The sequence below is a fragment of the Eumetopias jubatus genome, unplaced genomic scaffold (genome assembly GCF_037043125.1).
Source record: "Eumetopias jubatus isolate StellerSeaLion01/CBP00866 unplaced genomic scaffold, mEumJub1_p1.0 scaffold_17, whole genome shotgun sequence".
NCBI classification, from domain to species: Eukaryota; Metazoa; Chordata; class Mammalia; order Carnivora; family Otariidae; genus Eumetopias; species Eumetopias jubatus.
In genome coordinates this window covers 9,952,826-9,978,108 of record NW_028274823.1, presented here as the reverse complement: position 1 = coordinate 9,978,108, position 25,283 = coordinate 9,952,826, and the positions used below count along the sequence as shown (strand labels likewise).

Genomic DNA, 25,283 nt, shown 5'->3' with positions numbered 1-25,283 from the left:
TGCTTTGGGATGGAATGTTCTGAATATGTCTGTGAAGTCCATTTGGTCCAGTGTGTCATTTAAAGTCTTTATTTCCTTGTTGATCTTTTGCTTAGATGATGTGTCCATTTCAGTCAGGGGGATGTTAAAGTCCCCCACTATTATTGTATTGTTGTCAGTGTGTTTCTTTGCTTTTGTTATTAATTGCCTTATATAATTGGCTGCTCCCATCTTAGGGGCATAGATATTTACAATTGTTAGATCTTCTTGTTGGCTAGACCCTTTAAGTAGGATATAGTGTCCCTCCTCATCTCTTATTACAGTCTTTAGTTTAAAATCTAATTTGTCTGTTATAAGGATTGCCACCCCAGCTTTCTTTTGGTGTCCATTAGCATGGTAAATGGTTTTCCACCCCCTCACTTTCAATCTGGGGGTGTCTTTGGGTCTAAAATGAGTCTCTTGCAGACAGCATATGGATGGGTCTTGTTTTTTAATCCAATCTGATAGCCTGTGTCTTTTGATTGGGGGCATTGAGCCCATTTACATTCAGGGTAACTATTGAACGATAGGAATTTAGTGCCATTGTATTGCCTGTAAGGTGACTGTTCCGGTATAGTCTGTGTTCCTTTCTGGTCTATGCTGCTTTTAGGCTCTCTCTTTGCTTAGAGGACCCCTTTCAATATTTCTTGTAGGGCTGATTTCATGTTTGCAAATTCCTTTAGTTTCTGTTTGTCCTGGAAGATTTTTATCTCTCCTTCTATTTTCAATGACAGCTTATTAGCTGGATATAGTATTCTTGGCTGCATATTTTTCTCGTTTAGTGCTCTGAATATATCATGCCAGTCTTTTCTGGCCTGCCAGGTCTCTGTGGAGAGGTCTGTTGCCAATCTAATGTTTCTACCATTATAGGTGACATATCTCTTCTCCCGAGCTGCTTTCAGGATTTTCTCTTTGTCTCTGAGACTCGCAAGTTTTACTATTAGATGTCGGGGTGTTGACCTATTTTTATTGATTTTGAGAGGGGTTCTCTGTGCCTCCTGGATTTTGATGCCTGTTTCCTTCCCCACATTAGGGAAGTTCCCTGCTGTAATTTGCTCCAATATACCTTCTGCCCCTCTCTCTCTTTCTTCTTCTTCTGGGATCCCAATTATTCTAATGTTTCATCTTATCGTATTGCTTATCTCTCAAATTCTGCCCTTGTGATCCAGTAGTTGTATATCTCTTTTTTTTCTCAGCTTCTTTATTTTCCATCATTTGGTCTTCTATATCGCTGATTCTCTCTTCTGCCTCATTTATCCTAGTAGTTAGTGCCCCCATTTTTTATTGCACCTCATTAATACCCTTTTTGATTTCAACTTGGTTAGATTTTAATTTTTATTTCTCCAGAAAGGGTGTCTCTAATAACTTCCATGCTTTTTTTAAGCCCTGCTAGTATCTTTAAAGTCATGATTCTGAACTCTAGGTCCGACATCGTACTAATGTCCGTATTGAGTAGGTCCCTGGCAGACGGTACTACCTCTTGTTCTTTTTGTTGAGGTGATTTGTTTCGTCTTGTCATTTTGTCCAGAGGAGAAGAGATGAATGAGAGAACAAAATGCTAACAGATTAACAACGTCCCCAGAAAATATACTCTAATCAAATCAGAAAAGACCTGAAACCAGGGTAAAAGAAAGGGAAAGAAAGAAAAAAGAAAGAAAAAAAGAAAAAGATAAAAACAAAAACAGAACAGAACAAAAAAAAACAATATGATCAAATATGATCAGGCTTGTGCATAGATCAGTGCCACGCAGTAGATTTTGGGTGTATTTTGGTCTGTTAGAAGAAAGTGCCTCCTAAAATTTTAAAGAAAGAAAGACTTATATATGTACAAAATAAGGGTTGATACAATGAAGGGATGGAATATGACTGTAAAGATGAAAATTATAAAAAATTTTTAAAAAGGAATTGACGTTTGAAAAAAGAAGAGGATTAAAAGAAAGCAAAGAAAAAAAAGGGGAGAGAATGTGATCAGGCAGGAGACTAGAACAAAGCCATACACTAGAGATTTAGGGTATATTTTGATATGTTAGAAGAAACTGTATCTCAAAATTTTAAAGAGAGAACCAGGCATATATATATGCCAAAAATAAAGGTAACTACTATGAAGGGATAGAATACGACTCTAAAAATGAAAAATAAAAATTTTTTTTTAAAAAGGATTGATAAGATGTTGGTTGAAAAAGGGAAAAAATTAGAAAAAAAAACAGTTAAAAAAATTAACTTTGAAAGACTGATGAATCATGGTAAAAAGGCCATGAATTCTAGCTGGAGTTCTCCCGTTCTCATTGATTGGTAAACGTGGTCTTGGCTGGCTGTTCGTGCTGATCTTCTGGGGGAGGGGCCTGTTGCCGTGGTTCCCAAATGTCTTTGCTGGAATTGCCCCACCCTTGCCAGGTCAGGGCTAAGCAATCTGCTCGGGTTTGCTCTCTGGAGCTTTTGTTTCCTGCAAGCTTTCCTTATAGCATTGGAGGAGGACGAGTGAAAATGGCGGCCTCCCAATCTCTGCCTGGAGCAGCCGAGAACTTGGGGCCCCGCTCCTCAGTGCGCCCCCAGAGAAAAGCAGTCAGTCACTCCCGTCTCCCCGGTCTCTGGCCGCACTCCGTGCTCACCCGGCCTGTGACCGAGCGTTTCTGTCTCTGGCACCCGACCCCGTGTGGTCTCCAAACCCAGCAGATCCCTGCGGTGCGCTCCCGCGCCGCTCCTCCTGGGGGAGGGAAGGTGAGTCTCCCCGGCTCTGCCACTTGTTGGGTCCCTGCTGGAGGAGTAGTGGCGCGACTGTCACCGATCACAGTTTGTGGCCACCCCGAGCTGAGGGCCCGCGCCTCGGCTCCGTCTCTGCAGCCGGCTTCCCCGCTCCGATCCCTGGGAGCTCTGCCGCACTCAGGCTCCCCCGGTCTTTCTGTGACCCCAAGGGTCCTGAGGCCACACTGTCCCGCGAGGATTCCACCCCCCGCTTAGCCATTGCAGCGACGTCCCTCAGCTGAGCCGACTTCTAAAAGTTCCGATTTTGTGCTCCGCGGTTCTATCACTTGCCAGAAGCGGCCGTCGGAGGCCCCCTCCCCCGCCGTCTATCCTCCCGAAGATCGCCTCGGATTCACTTCTCCGCACGTCCTGCCTTCCAGAAAGTGGTTGCTTTTCTATTCAGAGAATTGTTGCTATTCTTTTCTTCGATCTCCTGTTGAGTTCGTAGGTGTTCAGAATGGTTTGATCCCTATCCAGCTGAATTCCTGAGACCAGACGAAATCCAGGTCTCCTACTCCTCCGCCATCTTGCTCCGCCCTAAGAAGCTTTATTGTAACTTTTATATTAGGTCTGTGATTAATTTTGTTACATTTTTTTTCCCACATAAATACCTAATTGTTCTAGCACCATTTGTTGACTATCCTTTCCCTATGGAATTGCCTTGGCATCTTTGTTGAAAATCAATTGACAAATATGTAAGAGTCTGTTCCTGGATGCTTCTGTGTTCCACTGATTATTAAATCTTTTTTTTTTTTTAAATCCTACACTGTCTTTATTGCTGTAGCTTTTTTGTAAGTCTTAAAATCAAATAGTGTAAGTCATCCTACTCTATTCTTTTGGGAAGTAGATGTGACTTTTCTTTCTTTTTTTAAATTTTATTTATTTATTTGACACAGAGAGAGAGAGCACAAATACGGGAAGCAGCAGCAGAGGGAGAGGGAGGGAGAAGCAGGCAGGGAGCCTGGTGTGGGGCTCGATCCCAGGACACTGGGATCATGACCTGGGCCTAAGGCAGCTACTTAGTGACTGGGCTACCTAGGCACCCCATTGATTTGGCTTTTCTAGGTCATGTGCATTTCAATATTTATTATAAAATACATACCATATTCTCAATTTTTATAAAATATTCTGCCAGACTTTTTATTGGATTATTATATCAGTACTTTATTTTTTTCTGTATCTGCATAATATTCCATTGTGTTGGATAGATCATATGTTTAACTGTTCACCTGTTGACGAACATACGGGTTGTTTCCACTTCTTGGCTATTGTGAATAGTGCTGCTGTTAATATTTATGAGTATTTGTTTTCACTTCTTTTGGGTGTATATCTAGGACTGGAAATGCTGAGTTGTATGGTAATTTGTTCGGCTTTAGAAGAACTACTGAACTGTTTTACGTAGCTCTTGTACCGTTTTACAATGGGGGGGGTCCAGGTTTTCCACATCTTCGCTAACACTTGTTATTTTCCTTTCTTTTAATTATCACCATCCTAGTGGGTATAAAGTGGTATCTCACTGTGGTTTTGGTTTACATTTTCCCTAATTACCAATGATACTGAGCATCTTTTTGGGTTCTCTTTGGCCATTTGTGTATCTTCTTTGGGCAAAATGACTTTTCAAGTCCTTGCCTATTTTTTATTTGGATTGTTATTGAATTGTAAGAGCTATTTTTATATTCTGGATATTAGACCCTTGTCAGATTCGTAATTTGTGAATATTTACTCCCATTCTGTAGGTTCTCTTTTCATTTTCTTGATGTTCTTTGATGCAAAAAAGCTTTTAGTTTTGGGGCACCCTGGGTGGTGCAGTTGGTTAAGCATCTGACTGTTGGTTTCAGCTCGTGTTGTGATCTTGGGGTCCTGAGATTGAGCCCAACATTAGGCTCCAGCTCAGTGCAGAGTCTGCTTAAGTTTCTCTCTCCCCTTCCGTACCCTGCTTGTACACTCTCTGTCTCTTAAAAAAAAAAAAAAAAAAAAGCTTTTAGTTTTTATGAAGTCCAATTTAGCCTATTTTTTTGTTCATATTTTTATTGTCATATCTAACAATCCATTGCCAAATCCAAGGTCATGAATATCAGCCTCCATGTTTTCTTAAAGTATTATGGCTCTAGCTATCTTATATTCAGATTGTTAATCCATTTTGAGTTAATTTTCATATATAGTGTGAAGAAGGGTTCAGTTTCATTCTTTAGCATGTGGATATCCAGTTGTCCCAGCACCATAATTTGAAGAGGCCAAATCTTCCCCATTGCATGATGTTTGGTACCTTTGTTGAAAATCAGTTGGCCATAGATGTATGGGTTTGTCTGGGGTCTCAGTATTATTCCTTTGGTGTGTGTCTATCCTCATGTCACCACTCAAGTGGGTAGTTTTTACGGTGGGATACAGGTATACCTGGAAGATATTGTGGGTTAGATTCCAGACTTCCAGACTACCACAGTAAAGCAAATATCACAATAAAGCAAGTCAAATGAATTTTTTGGTTTTTCAGTGCATATAAAAGTTACGTTCAAACTATACTGTAGTCAGTATTACATCGAAAGAAAAGAATGTACCTATCTTTTTTTAAAAGATTTTATTAATTAATTAGTTAATTTATTTGACAGAGAGAGAGAGACAGTGAGAGAGGGAACACAAGCAGGAGGAGTGGGAGAGGGAGAAGCAGGCTTCCCGCTGAGCAGGGAGCCCAATGTGGAGCTCCATCCCGGGACCCTGGGACCATGACCTGAGCCAAAGGCAGACGCTTAACGACTGAGCCACCCAGGCGCCCCCAATGTACATATCTTAATTTAAAAACCCTTTCTTGCTAAGAAAATGCTAACCATCATTTGAGCTTTTAGCGAGTCGTAGTCACTGATCACAGATCACCATGACAAATATAATAATAATGAAAAGATTTGAAGTATTGTGAGACTTACCCCGACATGCCACACAGAGACACCAAGTGAACAGATGCTGTTGGAAAAATGGTGCCAGTAGACTTGGCTCCACGTAAGATTTGCCACAAACCTTCAGTTTGTAAAAAACCACAGTATCTGTGAAGTGCAATAAAAGGAGATATGCCTATACATTATTATGGTATATTAATTTTTCAAGTTTTGATTACACTTAAGAAATTTTTAAAATGTTGGGTAAGTTCATTAAAGAAATTATCTCCTCTAAGTGCCAGATTTATAATAACACACATACATGACCTTAGTGGATAATTTTGTTTAAAAATTTTTGGTGTGTCTGATTTCTCTGGATGCATATAGAATAGTGATTTAAATATGCAGTATATCAGGATGTGTTCTAATTGAATTTCCACTGTGGGTGAAACAACCTTGAACCTTTAAATGAAGAAGTAGTTAATATATATATTAACATATATAAATTCAGCCTGCCAAAAGATGTTGGAATAGGAACAGTCCGCAGATTTGCATCCATCAGGAAGGAGTCACATATCTACAGTTTCTAGAGAAGAAAATGGCTGGGAACTGCTTTTTACTCAAGTCATGGTTTTTAACTTTAATCAGTACAACAAAAATTTTAGCACTTTAAGAATCAGAATATGATATGCTTTTGAAGTCTCTTTTAATCTATAACTTCTCCCTTCTCCTCTTTTTTCCCCCATAATTATTTACTGAAGAAACTGGGCTGTTTGTCCTGCTGTTTCCCACAGTCTGGCTTTGGCTGATTGAACCCCTGTGGTGCAGTTTACTGTGTTCCTCTGCGTTCTTTATCGTCTGTAAAGTGGTGATTTGACATAGGGAGATCTAGAGACTGGATCCGATTCAGATAAAAACTTTTTTGTTACATGCTTGCTTCATAGGTGATGTTTGTGTCTTCATCAGGAGGCACATAATACCTGCTTAGCTCTCTTTCATGATGTTAATTAATTTTACTTTGATTCATTTTAGTTTTTGCGATTCGAAGAGTTTTAGAGAGAGAGTGTGGTGTAGATGTTAAGATACAAGGTCTAGAGCCCAAGAATCTGGTTTCATGTTTTGATTTATTTACTAATTCTCTAATCTTAGAGAATCACTTTCCCTTATGAGCCTTAAGTCTCTTATCTGTGAAATGGGGATGGTGATTCCTATTCATGGCGGTCGTTTTGAGGGTTCAGTGAGAAAATGTGTGGAAAAGAACCTTGCACAGAGCCTAGCATATAGTTAGTGGCCAGTAAGTGTTAGCTACTGTTGTTCTGTGAATTTAAAAATATTCTGGAATAATCTGAAAGGTAGATTGTCTCAATTTATAAGTGAGGAAATTAAAGTTTGGATAGCTAATTTTTTGGCTCATCTGGGTGTGTTTAGGGAAAAAAGGAGGTCAGTTATTCAGCTGAGGTGAATGTCTCTCCTTTGTTCCAATCAATGTGTATAGTTGTATTTAGTAACCACTCATAATCTTAATTTCAAAAATGGTTTTGCCCATGCTTTGTATGTATTCACATGTACATCACCACTTCATGTTGGGAAGTAGGCTCTTTGTTAAACAAATTGTATATGGCACATTTTATGTTTGAAGTCCACTGAGAAATACTTACTGTCAAATGTTTTTATTTTACAGTGTAATGTTCAGGCTTAGAAATGCCTTATGTGGATCGTCAGAATCGCATTTGTGGTTTTCTAGACATTGAGGAAAATGAAAACAGTGGGAAATTTCTTCGAAGGTACTTCATATTGGATACCAGAGAAGATAGTTTTGTATGGTACATGGATAATCCACAGGTTTGTAAAATCCAGCTGGTTAACCTTTTTTCAAAAGCACACAAGAATTTTAATTATTAAAATATTTAACATACTATATGGCTGTTAGGATTTGTTTTCCCAAAAAGTCTATGTTTAGATTTAATTCTACTGGCTGCATTCTTCCTGTCCTGCATGCTCAACTCCTGCTGTCTTACTTGAATTTCAGAAGATGAAACTAAGTTTATTCAATAAAAATTTGTGCATGTGTATATGTCCGTTCCCCCACCCCCACCCCCCAGGGGGAGAGAAATGCTGTCTCTGGTAAAAAATTCTGAAATCATTTAAATTTAAGATACTGTCTCTAGGATAGAGCTTGCTGTTTTTTTTTTTTTTTAAGATTTTATTTATTTATTAGAGAGAGAGAGAGAGCATGAGAGGGGGGAGGGTCAGAGGGAGAAGCAGACTCCCTGCCGAGCAGGGAGCCCGATGTGGGACTCGAGCCCGGGACTCCAGGATCATGACCTGAGCCGAAGGCAGTCACTAAACCAACTGAGCCACCCAGGCGCCTGAGCTTGCTGTCTTTTGGTAAAGAAACTACTGAGCTAGTTGCCACGCTTGCACACACATGTAGTCCTTTCATCTTGTAGCAGCAGATTTGAGTGTCAGCTGTGTGATGCCATTCATGAATTGAAATGCACTTTGATTTTATTGTTGCCTTTCAAATCATTGGGGAAATGTCATAAATTAAAAATCAGAATCCCTGTTTTAAGATCTATGAAAAACCTTGGATTAGAGATCATTTGTCGAGTAGTTTTAAGTTTTCTCTCCCGGTGAATCTCTTCATTCACATTGGGATGGATGTTGCAAAGGTGAGTCCCTACAAATGTCTAAGCTGATCCTGTCTAGTGGGTGAGGAACTTAGAGTCAAGGGAGGAGTGGGGACTGGTGGGAGGTTCATTCTGTTTCATGGAGAAGGAACTAGATCCCCTGACAACCGGTCTAGTATTCTTTACCACCCTGTACTTATTTCAGGTTAGACAAAATATTTATGTACTAATGCATTTATATTTGTTTATATGGAATTCAAGTTGTTAGGGACCTTAGTACAAATTCCATCTTCTCCTCAATGCAGGAAACCTGTCTGTCCCTGATCTTCACTTTAGCTGTTGCTTGAATTACACATTATGAAAACGTACTTACGGTATTTGAGACGCTTTAATTATTATTTGCTCTGTGAGCCGAAATCTGTTTCCTTGTATCTGCTCCGCATTAATCCTACCCTGTCCTCTGATTCTCCATAAAGTAAGTTTAGTCCTTTATCCAGACACAGCCTTTGAAATTTTGGAGAATAATTTGTATTTTAATTGAGTGTAGTTATTTGAGTGCTGACTTTGAGACTTTTTCCCTAGAGACTGTCTTCTCTTTATCCTTACCCGTATAGAGCTTACTGACCCTTATCTCTGGGTGTAACCACCTTTCTTGGGTGGTAGTAGCCTGGCTGTGGACCTACAATGATTAATAACCTTAATTTACTTGGCCAGAGTCAGTGGGAGAAGGAACAGGTCAGCAGAAATCAAAAGTTCATGTTTATTTATTATTTTTTAATAGAAATCGGATTTCTCCTCTTTATGACCATTCTGGCCTGTGCTCTTCCTGGTTTCTCTCTCTTCACGAGACCTGGTGGACTGATACATATGGATTCTCCCGAATTGTATTTAAAGCTCCTTGGTCGTTTTTCTTCATAATAATAGATTCTCCCCTCAGAATTCCTTTTATCAGCACTTCCCACTTAGAGCTAGAAGAAGGTGAGCACAAAATGGACTATCTTTATTACACTGAAGGAAACATGAATTTGGAACAGAGTTACGGTCTTCATGGAGGTAGTAGCATTGAAAATTGACCAGAGGGTGGATATGATTTTGGCCAAGAGATGGAGAAGTGGGTATTCCAGTGCTCAAAGAATAGCATGGACAAAGAAGTCCAAGCAAGGAAGGCTGTGGCCTGTGTGGAGACTAGGTCACTGTGGCTGTAGCAGGGAGGGTGGATATTAAAGTTTGTACTCAGCTAGATCTTTTTCTACATGAACTGTTTTTTTGTTGTTGTTTTAAGAGTTGCAATTTTTTTTAAAAAAGTTTATTAAGTAGATTCAACACCCAGCGTGGGGCTTGAGCTCATGACCCTGAGATCAAGAGTCACTTGCTCTTCTGACTGAACCAGCCAGGTGCCCCAGCACAAACTCTTTAAAAGCCAGATTTCCATGGTGTAATTAGCACATTGGTTTTTCTGAATGTAGTACAGAATTTTAAATTTGTCTTTTTATTTGGTTCTTAATAATTTTAACTCTTCATTCTAACTGATAAGAACCTTTTACAATCTTGACTCTGCAGCCAATGGATTAGCCATCAGTACACCAGCTTTGTGTTGTTTTTAAATCTATTAAGACTTATATTTCCTCATGAAAACTTTAGTAAAATGTCTTGCTAAGATTATTATGTTAGGTTGAACCACATGAAATTGCCAATATACCACCATTTTGATCGACTAAAAAATGACAGTTTCATCTGCTTCAATCTAGTTGCTTATGTTACGGTGCTGTAACACACCTGTACTGATCATAATAACCCTGATAATGAGAAGAAAATCAGTTTGGCTCACCTGTCCTTAGGGAGCCATCTTCCTCCATTTTCCTTTCTTTACCACTAACCGTTGGTTTAAAAATCCATTCTAGTGTATTACTAGGCATCCATTTGGAGCTTTCTGTATTTTGTTGAGGATGTGGGTAGTGGTGGAGAATTAAATAATTGAATATCTGTACCAGGGAGTGACTTTGAAGAAACTTGAAAAAAATATTTTTGGCAAAAAGAGTGTAGGAACTCATAAAAACAAATGGCTCATTTTCCTTTTTATCTTAAAACGTCACTAGTTGATTATTTCTTGTTCACCGTCAGGGAACAGGTTTTGAAACCTACTTTTTTGTAGTTGAACTTGGCAGTAATCATACTGATCCATAGGAACTAGGTATTTGGAATATTCTTTATCTCTTACCTACTTATATTTCCCTATACTGTGCCACTGTTTAATCTGTGACCCTTCATGTCATGTGGCCGTGACATAGTTCTCATTTCTCTTCCTCATACAAGGCTTAGAACTGTATTCAGTAGTTAAAATAATAAATTTTTGGAGGACTTAAGAGAACACTTTTGAATGGAATGGTAGCAGTGTTTGAAAAAAATCACTTTGATAGTAGTTAGGAGCTCTTGAAGACATTTTAACATTTCATTTCCTTATCCAAAAGTAAAAACAGCAACAACAAAGCAACCTCTAAACGTAAAACATTTTATATAGGAACACAACCATTTAACAGTGTACCTTAAAAATTACAATTTTATTTTATATACAGTCATGGTTTATATTTAGAAGCTGGAACATAGTATATAGTTTAAAGCAAAACATAACACAATTTATATGGGAGTGAAAATTTTGAAAAGACCTGTCCCTGTCAACAATAACCAGTTTATGTTTGGGAATCTTAAGTCTTTGAAATGTCTCGGCTTTCATATAATTAATTGTTTCCAGTAAGCTTATAGAGAGGTCCGAGAAACGTACCTCCTAATCATTCATAAAAACAAAGCCAAAGGTTTTCTTTTTAATGTACATTATTATAAAGTTAATTAAAAAGTTGATCTTGGTTAATCTATAGTGGAGGAAACTTTGAAAGTTAACATTGTTTTAATTTTACTTTTAAAATCTTCTACCAAAGTTTTCCTTATATTCTTTATTATTTTTTTCCAGGCTCTTTTATCTGGTGTTCCTGCCTCTATCTTCCCCCTCTGTAACCCATCCAATTTATTATATTACAGGATATATTAAAGTACAATTTTGATTGCCCACAATTTGAATGCTCACAAACCTTCGTTAGTGGTTCAAATTCTTAACAGTGTAAATTCCTTGCTACTTTTTAATTTAGGTTAGGTAAGTTAGGTTCTTAGTTCAAGTTCCCAAACAACCATTTTCTACTACAACCCTAAATGATCCTGTATCACAACCCTATGCTTATGGCTTTTAAAGAACAGTTTAGCCACAATGATAAAAATAGCCTTTTAGTTATAGAATGCATTATGGTGGAACACAATAGAGTTTGGTTTTGTTATCTACATTGTCAACTTGATTTGTAAATACTTGAACTGAAAAAGTTGATTTGTAAAATGTGATACTAAAAAATCTAATTTCTTAACTTTTTCTAGTATGTTTAGAACATTATAAAATAAATTAATGTTGGATTTTAATTATATATTAATAATTTGTTTCCAGAACTTACCTTCTGGGTCATCACGTGTGGGAGCCATTAAACTTACCTACATTTCAAAGGTAGTTTTTCTATATTGTTTGACATTCATGCATGAATTAAAATTCCTTGGAATGAGAGTGTGAATAAAAGGAGCAGTTTCCTTTCTGTGTCATTTAGTGATGATGTTCGGGTTCATATCATGCTGAAAATAGTACCTGGTCACTACGTGTAGGAAGAAGTTCTTTGATAAAATTTAGGAAGAATATGGGGTTAACTTGTAAGATGTGGCAAATTGTAAAAGTTAACATTAGCTTTTATGATTGGGACATCAGAAGGACTAAGATCGGAAAAGATTTTTTCTAAGTCTGTATTTATTTAAACTTTCTAACTTTTAATCCCATTACCTTTGACTTTTTGTTTCCTTATGTTTTATTTTGAAGAAAACCATCTTCATGATCAAACAATGGGTTTTCCCTCATTTCACCTTGTTTCTACTAATTTCTGTTTTCTTATTTGTTGATATTTCTGGAATTTTTGCAGTATTATTTTTCTTTTCAAAAATTTAGGTTTGGTATTTTCAGGTATTTTTCCCCCCTTTATTTTATTGGTGTTTTGGGAACTGAGATAGAGATGTTGAAGAGCCAGACCTGTGGGGTTTTTATACAAATGTTTGTAGAGGCTTAAGTTATGAGATATGAAAAGTAGCATTAAGTCATGTGTGTGTGCATACTATTACGCATATATTGGAATTTGTTAGCAAAGGTCCTTAGGAGAAAACTGGTTTACAAGTGTATGCACCTCTGTTTAAAGGACAGTTTTGTAGATGAAGTACTTTGTTCTCAGTATTGTTCTCATTGACAACAACAAAAAGAATCAGCCCTTACACAACAAAGATTACATATTTAAAGGGCAACATTTTATTATTATTTATTTAATTAAAACCGTATTATTTAATTTGCAAAAGACAAATATTGTTTAAGTATACCTCAAATATTCCTGTAAATTAAGACATTTAATAAATGCTTTAGGGTAGCTTGCATCTTAAATTCTATAACAATTATTATTAGGAAGCATAGAATTCCACTGTAAAACTGTAGACCCCTTGTCTTCTTGCTTGCTTACAGTAAATGTGTACTGTAATGTAAATATGCTGCTAGACATTTTTGACTCTCAGTGCAATGATGAGGAATAGGCAGTTGAGGGAGAGGTTGCCCGTATGCTTATATCTTTTCAGTCGTTTGTAACCTGGTCTTTTTAAAAATGGGAGCTCTTTTTAAAAATAAAGTATTAACTAAGCAAGTGGGCCTGACTGGCCATCTGCTTCCCAACTCCTATGCTCCTCTTTTAAAATATAACTTTCTCTGTGCACTTCTGCTGCCTTTCATCTCTGTCCCACAGCTTTCTGAAGTTTGAATTGTACAGTTTGTACTCTACTTTAGACATGCCACTTTTTTTCCAGAATTTATTCCTGGAACAAATTCCAGTGTGACTCAGAGCTGTGAATTTGTAGTTGGGATCAGTCAGGAACCCCAGACTTAGAATTCTTTTTGAAGGTACAAAACAGATGCTACAATGATATGTTCTAACACTGGGTAGCAGGGTGGTAATAGTCATGAATGGGCTTCCAAGAGCGCTACTTTATTTAAAGGGGTAACAGCAACCAGGTGCAGCTAGTTGTTTCAGAAGGTGAAACATTCTGAAACGTTTGCACATTTAGCAAAGTGACCCCAGTATCCCAAGGTATTCTAATATATAAGAGGATCCAGTGCCATTTTGGTTTCCTCATTGAAGATCAATGCCTTCTGCATTTTTGGACTTGATTAAATACACAATCTCCCCTTTGCCCACCATCATTTTCTCTTAAGGTTCACAGCTAATTTGGAAATACGCAATTTGGGAAGAATTCATAGTTTCTGTAGAGTATTCTGAAGGTATTTTGAAAATTATGTTAAACTAAAATTTCTTCTATGTGTTACATAAAAACTTAATGGTTTGCTTTCAATATCTTCACATTTCCTTTGAATAAATACAAGTTTATTCAAAAAGAACATGGAAGTATTATTTGTTTCAAACATCTTACGGTTGGGAGCCATATTCTGTGTTTAAATTGCAGTTTTTTTTCAGTAGTCTTTAAGGTTTAATTTTAGATCTGTGTGCTAAATGCATGTTATTGGGAAATCATACATGTGGATATTCATGCAGCATTTAAAATTGGTTATAGCAGCATATGAAGAAGTGAGTGACTCATTTCTTTTTTGTTAGGTTAGCGATGCAACTAAGCTCAGGCCAAAGGCTGAATTCTGTTTTGGTAAGTAGCCATATTTTATATGTTTGTTAATTTAAGTTTGGCTAATATAATTACATTATACTGTAAAAGAAAACAGTTCCTGAAAACTACACAGCACAAACCTATGGATTAATGGATTATTCTAAGGGAAGTTCCCTTGAAACCACCATCCAGGTGAAGAAATAAGACTCCCCTACCCCTGAAGCCTCCTTCCCGAGTCCAGCCCACTCATAGCCACCTCCCTCTGCTCAGGTGCAGACATTATCTACCATGTATAGTGATTCCCACCAGTGAGATTTCCAGCAATTTTTAACTTTCTACCTTGTATTATTTTATAATAAATGTATAAATAATGGAAAGGATTTGGTTTTCAGCTTGTGGGTAGTGAGAAGTTTACAGTTTGGGGGTAGTTGAGGCTGTCTGACCCACTTGTTCAGCAAACACCTAGTGAATGTCTAGTATGTGCACACTCTGCTTGGCCCTGGGGCTGCAAGAGTAATAAGAGGCAGTCGTTGCCCTTAAGCGTCTCACAGGCTGCTGTCTCACAGACACAGTAGCTGAAAACATCATTGCATTTATTACAGTCAATAGATAAAGGAGTGTACATTCTATTAAAGAAGCACAGAGGAAGAGCTTCAGACCCTCACTGGGGATTCGGGGAAGCCACACTGGGTGAGGAGACACTGGAGTCAGGGGCCAGCTACCCTTGATCATTGTCTACCTTTGGGAAGAGGGGAGGGGGTGGGATCACAGGGGCAGAGGCGTCCCGGGGAGAAGAGCACCGTGTGCCCGAGCCCCTGAACACTCCTGGAAGCTGCTGCGAACGAACAGCGACAGACCAGAAAGGGAAAGGGCCGGTGGGAGTCCGGGTATGACATGTTGACAAGTGGGGTGTGTGTGTGTGTACAGGAGCTGAGAAATTAGCATCTGGAAAGCTGACATAAGGTGAAGGAAGTTTTTTGCGTGGATAGTTTTGTTGCAGGTAGATTAGTTCAGTGGCTCCCGAACTATCCTTACCTAAAGGCTTGCATATGGGTGGTGGCAGTGGGGGAGAGAGGAAGGACAGACAGCACTAGCAGGAAACGTGAAGGGACTCGGTGACTGAACGTGTGGGAAGAGAGAGGTTTCCGGTAGGTTCGCTTCCAGTAAAGAAATGAGAAGTCAAGGAGAGCTGGATTGGGTAAAATGTTCAGTAAGGAGTTTGATGTGGTGGGGAAGCATCCAAATGGAAGTGTTGTGGTGACAGTAATCGAGGACTACGTGGAGTCTGAAGATCAGGAATGGAGAAGTTTAGAACCTGTGAAGATAGTGGGTGGTAGTTGAAGCTGGGAGAATTGATGTGCCCCCAGTATGTTAGTGGACCCTCGTCATGGAAAGGACAAAATTCAGAGTGGCCAACTGGCATGCTTTACATGAAAGTAAGAAACTTCTTGAGGTAGAATTGATGTTAAAGTTCCTTGTTCTCTTTTGCTTGTAAAGCGCAAGTTTCTTCTCTAGGCATTGTGTTAGGGATAACATCTGATGGCAGTCATGTACATCCAGTAAGAGAACAGGATATGAGCGGGATGTGAGGTAGTTGTTCAGAGAATCCTCTATAAGGCTTTTATCACCACTAAGAGACTAAAAAAATTTATGTATTTATTACAAATTTATAATTTTGGTCACTAAATAGGAAAATGCCTCAGAGCCTTGTGAATGAAAAGCTAGTGGGCGCAAGTCAAGTAACAGAGAACTTTGTGTTTTAGAATGTGTACGGCATGTACTCTTGACAGGTCTTTAATGTAAATCTCAAACCTATGGTTTGAAGGAATAGCACTATATAGTAATAGATGTGACATTCAGTTACTGGAGTATTTAGAATGGGTGATATTACTTGGAATCAAAGATTAAGAGTTTTGGTTTCCCAGTAGTTTATTAGTAGAAATTAGATAGAAAAGAGATTCGTGAAATGCTTGTGCCTTCAGAAAGGGAGGCAGAGGCTCCTAAAATGGAACCATAACTTCCATTCAGGATGGCAACATAAAGAACTGTTCTGCCATTATTTCAGCTCAGATTGCTCAAAAACAAGTGTGAGAACAAGAAACACTCAAATCATCTTTGAGGAACCTGGCAGATACCTGTAACCCGCAGTGTATACAGATGGGAAGTGCACAGAGGAATGTAAAATGACTTAGCAGAGTCGCAGCAGAGGCCAGTGAAGAGCTGGCCTGTCAGGGTCCTGCCTCCCACTCCAAGTCCAGATAGAGCTAGGTTCTGGGTACTGTTTGGGGATGCAACAAGAGGAGGGACTGAAAACAGGGACTACATTTGGATGTCTGTGTTGGGGACAGCCTCTGGTCCCTGCTTCCATCCGGCTTAGGCAGCTGCCTGTCCACAATCCCAGCAAGAAATGGCATGTGTAGTATCTTTAGAAATAGAATCAGTGAGGGGTGCCTGGCTGGCTCTGTTGGAGGAGCACGTGACTCTTGATCTTGGGGTCATGAGTTCGAGTCCCATGATGGGTATAGAGTTTACTTAAATGAAAGCTTAAAAAAAAAAAAAAGAAATAGAATCAGTGAGGCTCGGTGCTTGGGGAGAAGGGGAGGGATGAGGCATGAAACTGAAAATAGGAGGACTAAATGAAAATCTGCACATTGAATGTACCCTTTTCCTGTGTCCAGTCCCGGAGCACTGGGCAGCCATGTGTAGTGGGATGAGAGTCTGCATACCCAAGAGAAGAGAGCCATAGGTGCTGCCGTCTGGGTGTTTCTACTGGAGGAGTTTGCTGTGTAGTGAGGTCCAGCAGTTAGCAGCCCTACAAATCTTCAGGAGAGCTTCCAATCAGTTTTTTAATACCTTGTTTTTAAATATGAATAGACAGCCCAAGATTACATGACATTTGAGGAGAGAGAACTGTCAAATAGGGAAAGGGACACAAGACAGTGGAAAACTCAGAAGAAAAAAGTCAAAATCTAAAAGTAGAACAGAGAAAAAGATGAGAGGAGAGAAATGAGAAAATTAGAGGTTCTTCTAAGAAAGTCCACCATCTGACTAAAAAGAGAGGACAGAGAGACTGACAAAGAAGTCATGTGGAAAGGGTCGCATAACCATGTGGTCCGTAACCACATTCGAACCATAACCTAGGTTGCTCCTAGGTTGTGAGATACTTGTTTGCAGTCAGGCTCATGTTTGCGCTTGCCCTTTACCCATCCGATACGTTCACTCTGATGGTAAAGATTTAAAATGAAATAAAGAGGTACTCAAGTGAAAAGGTAGTAGGAACACAAGCCTCTGGGATGGAGTCATCATACACTGTGAAACCTCTGATTTAAAAGCATGGCAACTTACAGGTTTTGTATAGTTTTGTTTTATTCCAATGTTTTTTTCTTTCTCTGTCCCCGCCTCCCTCCCAACATTGTTAATATGCCACTTCTCAGTAATTTGCTTTACATTTTCCACAATGCTTTCTTACTTGGAAATCTCCAGATGATGATGAAGATGATGATCTCTGTTTTGTCCCAAGTACTGTCCTAGGTTCTTTACATCTCTCACCTCCACCCCTCAAGGAACAAATGGGTTGCATCCATTTCATTGATGAAGAAAATGGGGCTCAGAGAGATTACATGGGTTTTGCAGGATGACATTGCTAGTTAAGTGCATGAGCTGGTCAGGTCTGAGTGACGCCAGGCTCTGATTTTTTTCCCTCCCATCATATCATTATGCTTCTTTCTGCCATGCACTGTATACAATAATATAGCACCTAAATTTTTATTTGGACTGCAGGGTGTGTTAAGAATCTTTTTGAGGGGTGCCTGGGTGGCTCAGTCATTAGGCGGCTGCCTTCAGCTCAGGTCATGATCCCAGGATCCTGGGATCAAGCCCCGCATTGGGCTCCTTGCTCCTCAGGGAGCCTGCTTCTCCCTCTCCCACTCCACCTGCTTGTGTTCCCTCTCTCGCTGTGTCTCTCTCTGTCAAATAAATAAATAAATCATTTAAAAAAAAATCTTTTTGAGAGGCATATTTGCCTCCTTTCCCTTAAAAGAAGTCCTTATATGAATGTTATTCACTCAAAAATAGACATATTAAGCGCTTGCTTTGTAGCAGGTATAGTGTAGTACCAAGTGCTTAGATTTTCAGGCTCTTCAGATGATCCCGGCAGATACCCAGAAGAGCATTGAGGGAAGAAGCCATTGGGGGGTGGGGGAAGCTCGGCCTCAGCCTGAGTTGGAACAAGATTGTGAAGGGGTGCTTTGCCAGTTGTTAGAAATTAAAAATAAAAGCAGTGTGTTAACATATATCCTCCTGTGCTACTCATTTACCTTAATTTATGCAGTGGCATTTATAATTTCTCCAGTCTCTAGTAAGATATAAAATAACTGATTTACAGTGTTTTAAATTTCTTTAGTTTCCAGACTAGTTGTCATACAGCACTTCCCAAGGAACTACTTGACTTCCTTGCTCAGATCCTCATCTCAGTTCAAGGAAGCTCTGGTTTAGTGTCTTGGTCTCAGTTCCAATTTCAAAGTCCTGTGCATTTGAGAAAAAACTTTTTTTCCTTGAGGGTTTTCATTTCCCGCTTTCCTTAGTCATATTCAACTGAATGCGAGTATGTCATTTGATATTCTGATGGAGACTTTGGAAGTTATTTTTATAGTTCAAAATTGCAACAGTGTAGCTATTCAGGTGCATTAGCTCCTAGAATGATATTTATGTTTTTAAAAGTAAATGCTCATGAAATATAATTACTAAGCTTTGATTCAAGAGTTGACTGTGGTAGTTTGTACACAACTGTGTATGCTGGTATGCTTTGCTTTATACAAGTAGAAAGTCACTAAACAGGTATATATCAGTTAAATTGCACAAAAAGTTCCAAATATAAGATTTTAGATATAAAGACATAAAGGACATAGTGCTGAAAATATCACGGTGTTGATTTTTATAATTTTGGTTGGGGAGATTTTCTAAATATGTGAAAGCTCAAGTCATTACAGGAAAAAGAGAAGATTGATAGAATATTTCTGTTTGATAAAAGATACCATGAGCAAAGTGAAAAGACAAATGACAGATGGGGAATAAAACAGAAGTGATTAATATAAAAGTTCTCCAAGTCAATACAAAATAAATGAACACTCAGGAGAAATATGAGTAAAGAAAATAAAGCTCACAAAACAAATTCTAAAGGCCAAGAAACATATAAAACTAATTTGTCTCAGTAATCAAAGAAATTCACATTTAAACAAGATATGATTATTTACCAATTAGGTAGTCAGAGATTGCTGTATCTGTTGGGGTCCAGTCAGGAAAACACTCTGCATTAGGTATTTCAAACCCTGGGGTATTTGTTACAGGGAATTGGTTACCCATTTGTGGGAAGACTGAAAGAGCACAAAGGGAATGCTGAAGAAACCCAGAAATTAGAAACTGTATAAAGCTGCTATCACCCACATGGCTGGAGAGATGAAAGGGGAGAGGTGGTATCACCAGAACCTAGGACTTTGGAAGGGGGCCAGGATGAAGCTAGTGAGGGGTGTCTGAGGAGCCCGTGAGGCTCGGGTAGAGAGCGGCAGAAGCGCCTGGACCAGTAACTAGCTAGCGTGTGTTGCTGCTGGTGGAGGGAGGGCAGCGGTAGCAGGAACCTACAAAGAGGTGTCCTCTCCCCCGACCTCCCTCACACCTAATCTCCCATCAGTACCTCCCATTAGCAGCTGGCAAGGGGTCCTAGGAAATGTTGTTTGCGGACCCCAGCTCCAATATCAGAGTCTCAGGGCTGAAGACAAGGTCCCTGACTAGCATCAGTGTTAATCAGGACTGGTGTGGGGTACTGTTTGCATATACTGTTGTTAGGAATGTGAATGGGTTACACCTTTTGGGAAGACAAGTTGCCAATATCTATAAAAGTTTTAAAGGTGAATTCCCTTTGTCCCAACACATCTGTGTTAAGAAATTTATCCTATAGAACTGGTAACCCAAGTATGGAAAGATAAATGTACATGATGTTTCACTGGGATAATTTATATGATTTCAAAAATTGGAAATCGCCTAAGTGTCCATCATTAGGGGATTGGCTAAATATATTGTGGTATTTCCATTTCGTGAAAAACACGGCCATTAAAAATAAGAGTTTTACCTAAGTTATTAAGTGATAAAAGCATTATTACATATGATCTTTTCAAATCCGAGCGAGTGACAGTATTGAACCTAGCATGGTTTTTCAGAAGGTAGCTGCAAACATAAATTTAGATGTAATAAGTGCAAAATTTCATGTGTTGTAGTTTATGTTTTCTCTCAACAGTTATGAATGCAGGGATGAGGAAATATTTCCTACAAGCTAATGATCAGCAGGACCTAGTAGAATGGGTAAATGTGTTGAACAAAGCTATAAAAATTACAGTAAGTATTTGTATTTTTTTTAAAATTTTTAATGTCTGGAAATAATCTTTACATTTTGAAAATATACCTGCTGAGTGTCTCCAGTTTATCGACGGGTTGCCTATTCCAAGTTTGTTTAAAAGGCAGATGTTTATGATGTGAATACATTTCCTTGTACAAGGTGACTATCAGCCCTTAAAAACAACCCATGCATACATGCCTTTTGAAACCATTATGTACCTAATAAGATATATATTAGTGTAGATTTTAATCACTGCATACAGTAATGTTTCTAGGGTAAAAATGCATGTTGAGGATGTTTTTTCTTCCTGAGTAGGATAAGGGGCTTCCTGCCACTGACCCAGCTACTGGGCGTCGGCCTTCCTGTCTTCCAGGCCATGGCAGGGATTGCTGTGGGATAGGGTAGAGTTTGAAGAGAGGAGCAGGAAGGGGGGGTAAACCCGTGGGAGTCGGCACAGGGATAGGGAGTGGGTCTGTCGAGCTGTGGCGGCCAGAGGGTCCTGCCCACACATGGTCCCGGGAGTCTGTATCAGGCTCTAAAACCTGCCTGGCCCCCTCTTCCTCCTTGAGCTCCAGGCTGGCTGGCCTTGCACGCCTTTTCTGTGCCCCAGCTTCCTGCTTGCCACCTGCATTTCTCCTTTTGGTTTTCTGATGAACAGGAATATGTATTGATTATCTGCAGTGTGCCAGGCCTTGCCCTGCAGGTTTTACCCCAATTATCTGGAAAAGTGAGCTTAGAAGGACTGAGTAACTTTTACTGGTTTCACAGCTGGTAAGAGGTGGAGCCGTGAGCCAAACCCAGCCTGTTTGACTCTGGAGCCCGACCCTGAAGCGCAGTGCCTTACTGCTTCCCGAAAAAAAGAGCCCTTTCCTCCTTTTTTGTTCCTAAAGCAAAAACCAGACTTTTCTGAGCACATTTACTCGTGATGATAGGCAAGTTAGAGAGGTTCTGTGCCGTGATCCTACTTCTTGCTCGTTTCCTCCTTACACACTTGTAGAGAAGAGGATCTGGAAGGAGTTCCTGTGTGAGGTTTGTGTAAATTGAAGTGTGTTTTTACTAAAGTGCAGTTATTTACTGACCCTAAACGACTCAGCCCTGGAAAGACATATGCTCTGAAAGTTAGCATATGTTAGTTACTTGATAGTTTCCATCTGAAATGAATGATTCCATATTTATATCACAACACAATAAAGAGTTAATATAACTAAAGCTGTTCTCAGAGTGAAGTCAGAGTTTTTGTCTTGCACCAGCACAGCTTGTTACCACATGACAGAAAACACCCACGCAGTGCATCTGATCTGTACGTGAAGCAGAAGTTATTTTAGGTTTGTGCAGTTTCAGGAAAGCAATTTTTTGAGCTGATTCACAAGGACATATTTTTAAAAGGTCTTAAAATTGTTTTTAACTCAATCTATATACTTTTAATGTGAAATTTTCTTTAGAAAGACAGTATCTAGTAACTTTACTGAATTGATTCATTTATTACAATTTAAAATAGTAAGTAGCACTGGTTTCTTAGTGCTTTAAGAAAAAAAGTAGTGAATAGTCTCAGGCTTTTTGCCATTTGGAGGCTTCTTGAATTGCTGTATATACTTTATTAATGGTGTGAAACCATCTTCTACAGATGAAACTGTTAAGCTTATTCAAGTGCAAGAGAAACTCAGGTTGGGTAATGTTCCAAAGTATAAAGACTTTTGAATATGCGCTTTTGTGGTTTTACAGCTTTATTTTACATGTTGAAGTTTTTATAGCTTTTAAGCTAAATCAGTTGATATTCATGCTTTTATAATTCATGTTTTTTGTAATTCACATTTAGAAGATAGGAATACATAAAAGATATAGAAATCCTTAGCTAGTCAACAAAGTGAATATAGTGATATTAAAGTGAATTAAAGTGAATATAGAATTGATAGCATTTACTAAAGATCCATCTTAAATAAACATTTAACTTATAGGATAGCAGTGAGAGAATTTTGCATGCTTACATAAGGTACATTTAATTTTTTTCTCTAAAAAGTCTTGCCAGAGGGGGCCTGAGTGGCTCAGTCTGTCAGGCATCTGACTCTTGGTTTTGGCTCAGGTCTTGATCTCAGGGTCCTGAGATCCAGCCCTGTGTCAGGCTCAGTGGGGAGTCGCCTGAGATTCTCTGCCTCTGCCCCTCCCTCTGCTCACACACACACTCTCAAATAAAGAAATAATCTTTATTTAAAGAGTCTTGCCAATTTTAATGTCATATGCATAAATACACATGTAAATGTATTAGGGTGTGGAATCTCTAATTTGTCTTGCTTTCCTATGGAAATTGCCAATGATTTACATGTAGATGTCTTTGGAAAATTAAAGTTTACATTTTAGTATATGTGCAGTTTATGTTTCTATGAAATCGCTCCAAATGACATTTTGGTCAACTATGTAGTTTAGTGGTCTGCTGAGTACAATGTGCTATATAAACTTAAAACTTTTAAAAATTCCTAATTAGGTTTTGGAAGAATGTGGTTTCAGAATAGGGGTGGTTAGGGGGTAGTGGCAAGGGAGTGGTGATTATTAAGCTACTTCCTAATTATAGTACCTGTCATCTTATTGGACTGTCCTTTGACACCCTGGTCTGTGGCTTTCCTTACTTTCCTAATATCTGTGTGAATGTTTATTGGTGGCTGCCATTTAAAAAACTTTTCCCCCTTATTTGAAAAGAGAGCGAGTCAGTAGTGGAGGAACCAGCCCTGAAGGGAGTATCAGTGACTAGAGTTGGGAAAATCACATTTTAAAGTATACTTTCAACTAACTATTCATTTATAGTAATAACAGTATAAATAGGGTGGTCTTTGGTGCCTTATTGATTGAGGAATGTCCAAGATATATATGGTGTATTCCTAAGCAGAAATCCACTATTTTAAAAAATATTGCCTTATCCCCACTACAGATTTTAATTTAAAAATTAATATTAGATTTTAATCTAGAAATCAGTGTTTTTGAAATTGTGGCCAAAATTCTACAATTTTTTTTTTTTTTTTAATTGGCAGCTGGGGACAAGTAGAGTCAGCTGAATATGGGACTTTGGTCCTAAGAAAATGGTAAATCTGCCACAGGTGCCAGGCCTTCTCCTTTATGGCTGTATTCTTCAGCTGGCAGGTCATGGGTAGAGCCCTCAGAAGGCTCCTGGGAACTCAGTAGTTTGTGCTTGAACATTTTAGGTTTTAGTGTGTGAGCCCTGTCCTTTTTCTCCGACCTGTTCATCTCGTCATTCTCTGACGACCTTTTCTTTTTCTACTGTTAGGATCACAAGCAAACACCTCCTAAAAATACATGCAGATTTCTCACAGAAAGAGCTACAGTACAGACAGAAAGCCCGGGAGAGGGGCAAAGCCAGGGGCAGTGAGCGCAAGCATGTCCAGTGTCTTTGACACTTGCTGTCTGCCTGGCCAGGTCATTTTTCTGATTCTCATTCAATAGTTGGCTGGTTTTGTTGTTTTTTTGTCCTGAGATTATGTTTATTTTAATGGCTGAATTTAGACTAATATTCAGAATTTTTAAGAGTATTATTTGTAGGTAGTTTGCTTAGATTTTTCTTGTTTTGGGAGAATGTTTACAGTTTATTTTTTTAATTGATATGAAATGTTTAATATATTAGTTTCAGGTGTACAACATATTGATTCAAAAGTTGCACACATTACTCAGTGCTCACCACACAGTTAATTTTTATTGTAAAGTACAGTTCTAAGTTAATTATTGAGCTCTAGCATTGGAATTATGCCATACTTAGCATTTTATTTTATTATCAGGACAAATTAGTAGTGGGCTTAACAGCATAGAGAAGGATTTTTAACATACCATCATTTCTGGAAGAAAAATAGAAAAATCAGTATAAATTTCAATGTATTTTTAGGCTGGTATTTAAGGTTTTTCTTAGGAAATGTCCATATATATAACTAAACGCTCAGCTTCTTAAAAGAAGGACTAACTTCGTATGGTCACCTCCTAGCACATTTCACCTAATACAGTTGAAATGTGAGTTGAGCTCTCTGGTTTAAAATTCTTCTAATGCTGTGTTCTGTTCTTAATGGGATGACTTGGCCCCATTTTGTCTGTCATAATTGAAATACATGATGCTATTCATTCAGAACATTAGTAGGCTTCCTTAGATTGTTTCTGGGTATGTAGTACCCTTTGTAGCCCCTTCACTGTCATGTCATTATGTGAATCTTGTCGAGTAAAATTCTAGCCATTATCTGTTGCCTTTAAAAAGCTCCAAAATATGCAGCCTCTTAGAAGACTCCTGGAGGCATTCCCTGGCAGGGTTCATTTCTCTTCCTGTTTCCCTCACTTTTGTTCCTGCCAGTGACCTACCTTGTGTAAGTATGGCCTTAGGCCTGGGGAGAAAGTCTTGTGGGGAAGCATCTCCAGGAGGGAGAGGTAGGGGGGAGAGAGGAGTTGTGGAAGTCACCCAAGAGACAAGTTGTATATATCCATAAATTATATTTATGTGGATTGAGATCAGCTTAGACACATATAGAGCATGTTTGTCCAATATTTCGTAAAACCTTGTCTGCAGACACCACTGTCCACCTGCTTTTCCCCAGACCTGGTGGGAGAGCACAGGCCTGGCAGCAGTGTTTCTCAGGCTGGTTTATGAAGCACCCACCTCAGAAGCCTCTGGAGTTCCTGCTGAAAGTGCAGCCTTGTCCACACCACCGTGGCTTGACCGAGTCAGAATTTCTGGGTGTGCAGCCTGGGAATCAAGGTTTTAATAAAGTTCCTAGCTGGTACTTCATGAATGTTAAAGCTTGAGAAACCACACTGCTTTGCCATCATATTAATAAATGGTTTGGGTCTTTGACTGCAATGTGAATAGTGTCCCCTGGAGCTGTGCCAGTGCCCTGTTACAGGGATTAACTGTAGGGCAGGCAGGTT

General features: G+C 38.9%; 1 protein-coding gene across 3 annotated transcripts in view; it reads left to right on the top strand.

The window, feature by feature from the left end:
- Positions 1 to 25,283, top strand: part of PLEKHA1 (pleckstrin homology domain containing A1) — a 59,115-nt gene that overhangs the window by 12,683 nt on the left and 21,149 nt on the right. For all 3 annotated transcript variants that reach the window (XM_088019813.1, XM_088019815.1, XM_088019814.1), the window contains exons 2-5: positions 7,309 to 7,469; positions 11,742 to 11,798; positions 13,981 to 14,026; positions 20,277 to 20,374. In XM_088019813.1, coding sequence (XP_087875939.1) covers positions 7,329 to 7,469; positions 11,742 to 11,798; positions 13,981 to 14,026; positions 20,277 to 20,374 — 342 coding nt within the window. In that variant the 5' untranslated portion in view covers positions 7,309 to 7,328. The remainder of the gene's footprint in view (positions 1 to 7,308; positions 7,470 to 11,741; positions 11,799 to 13,980; positions 14,027 to 20,276; positions 20,375 to 25,283) is intronic.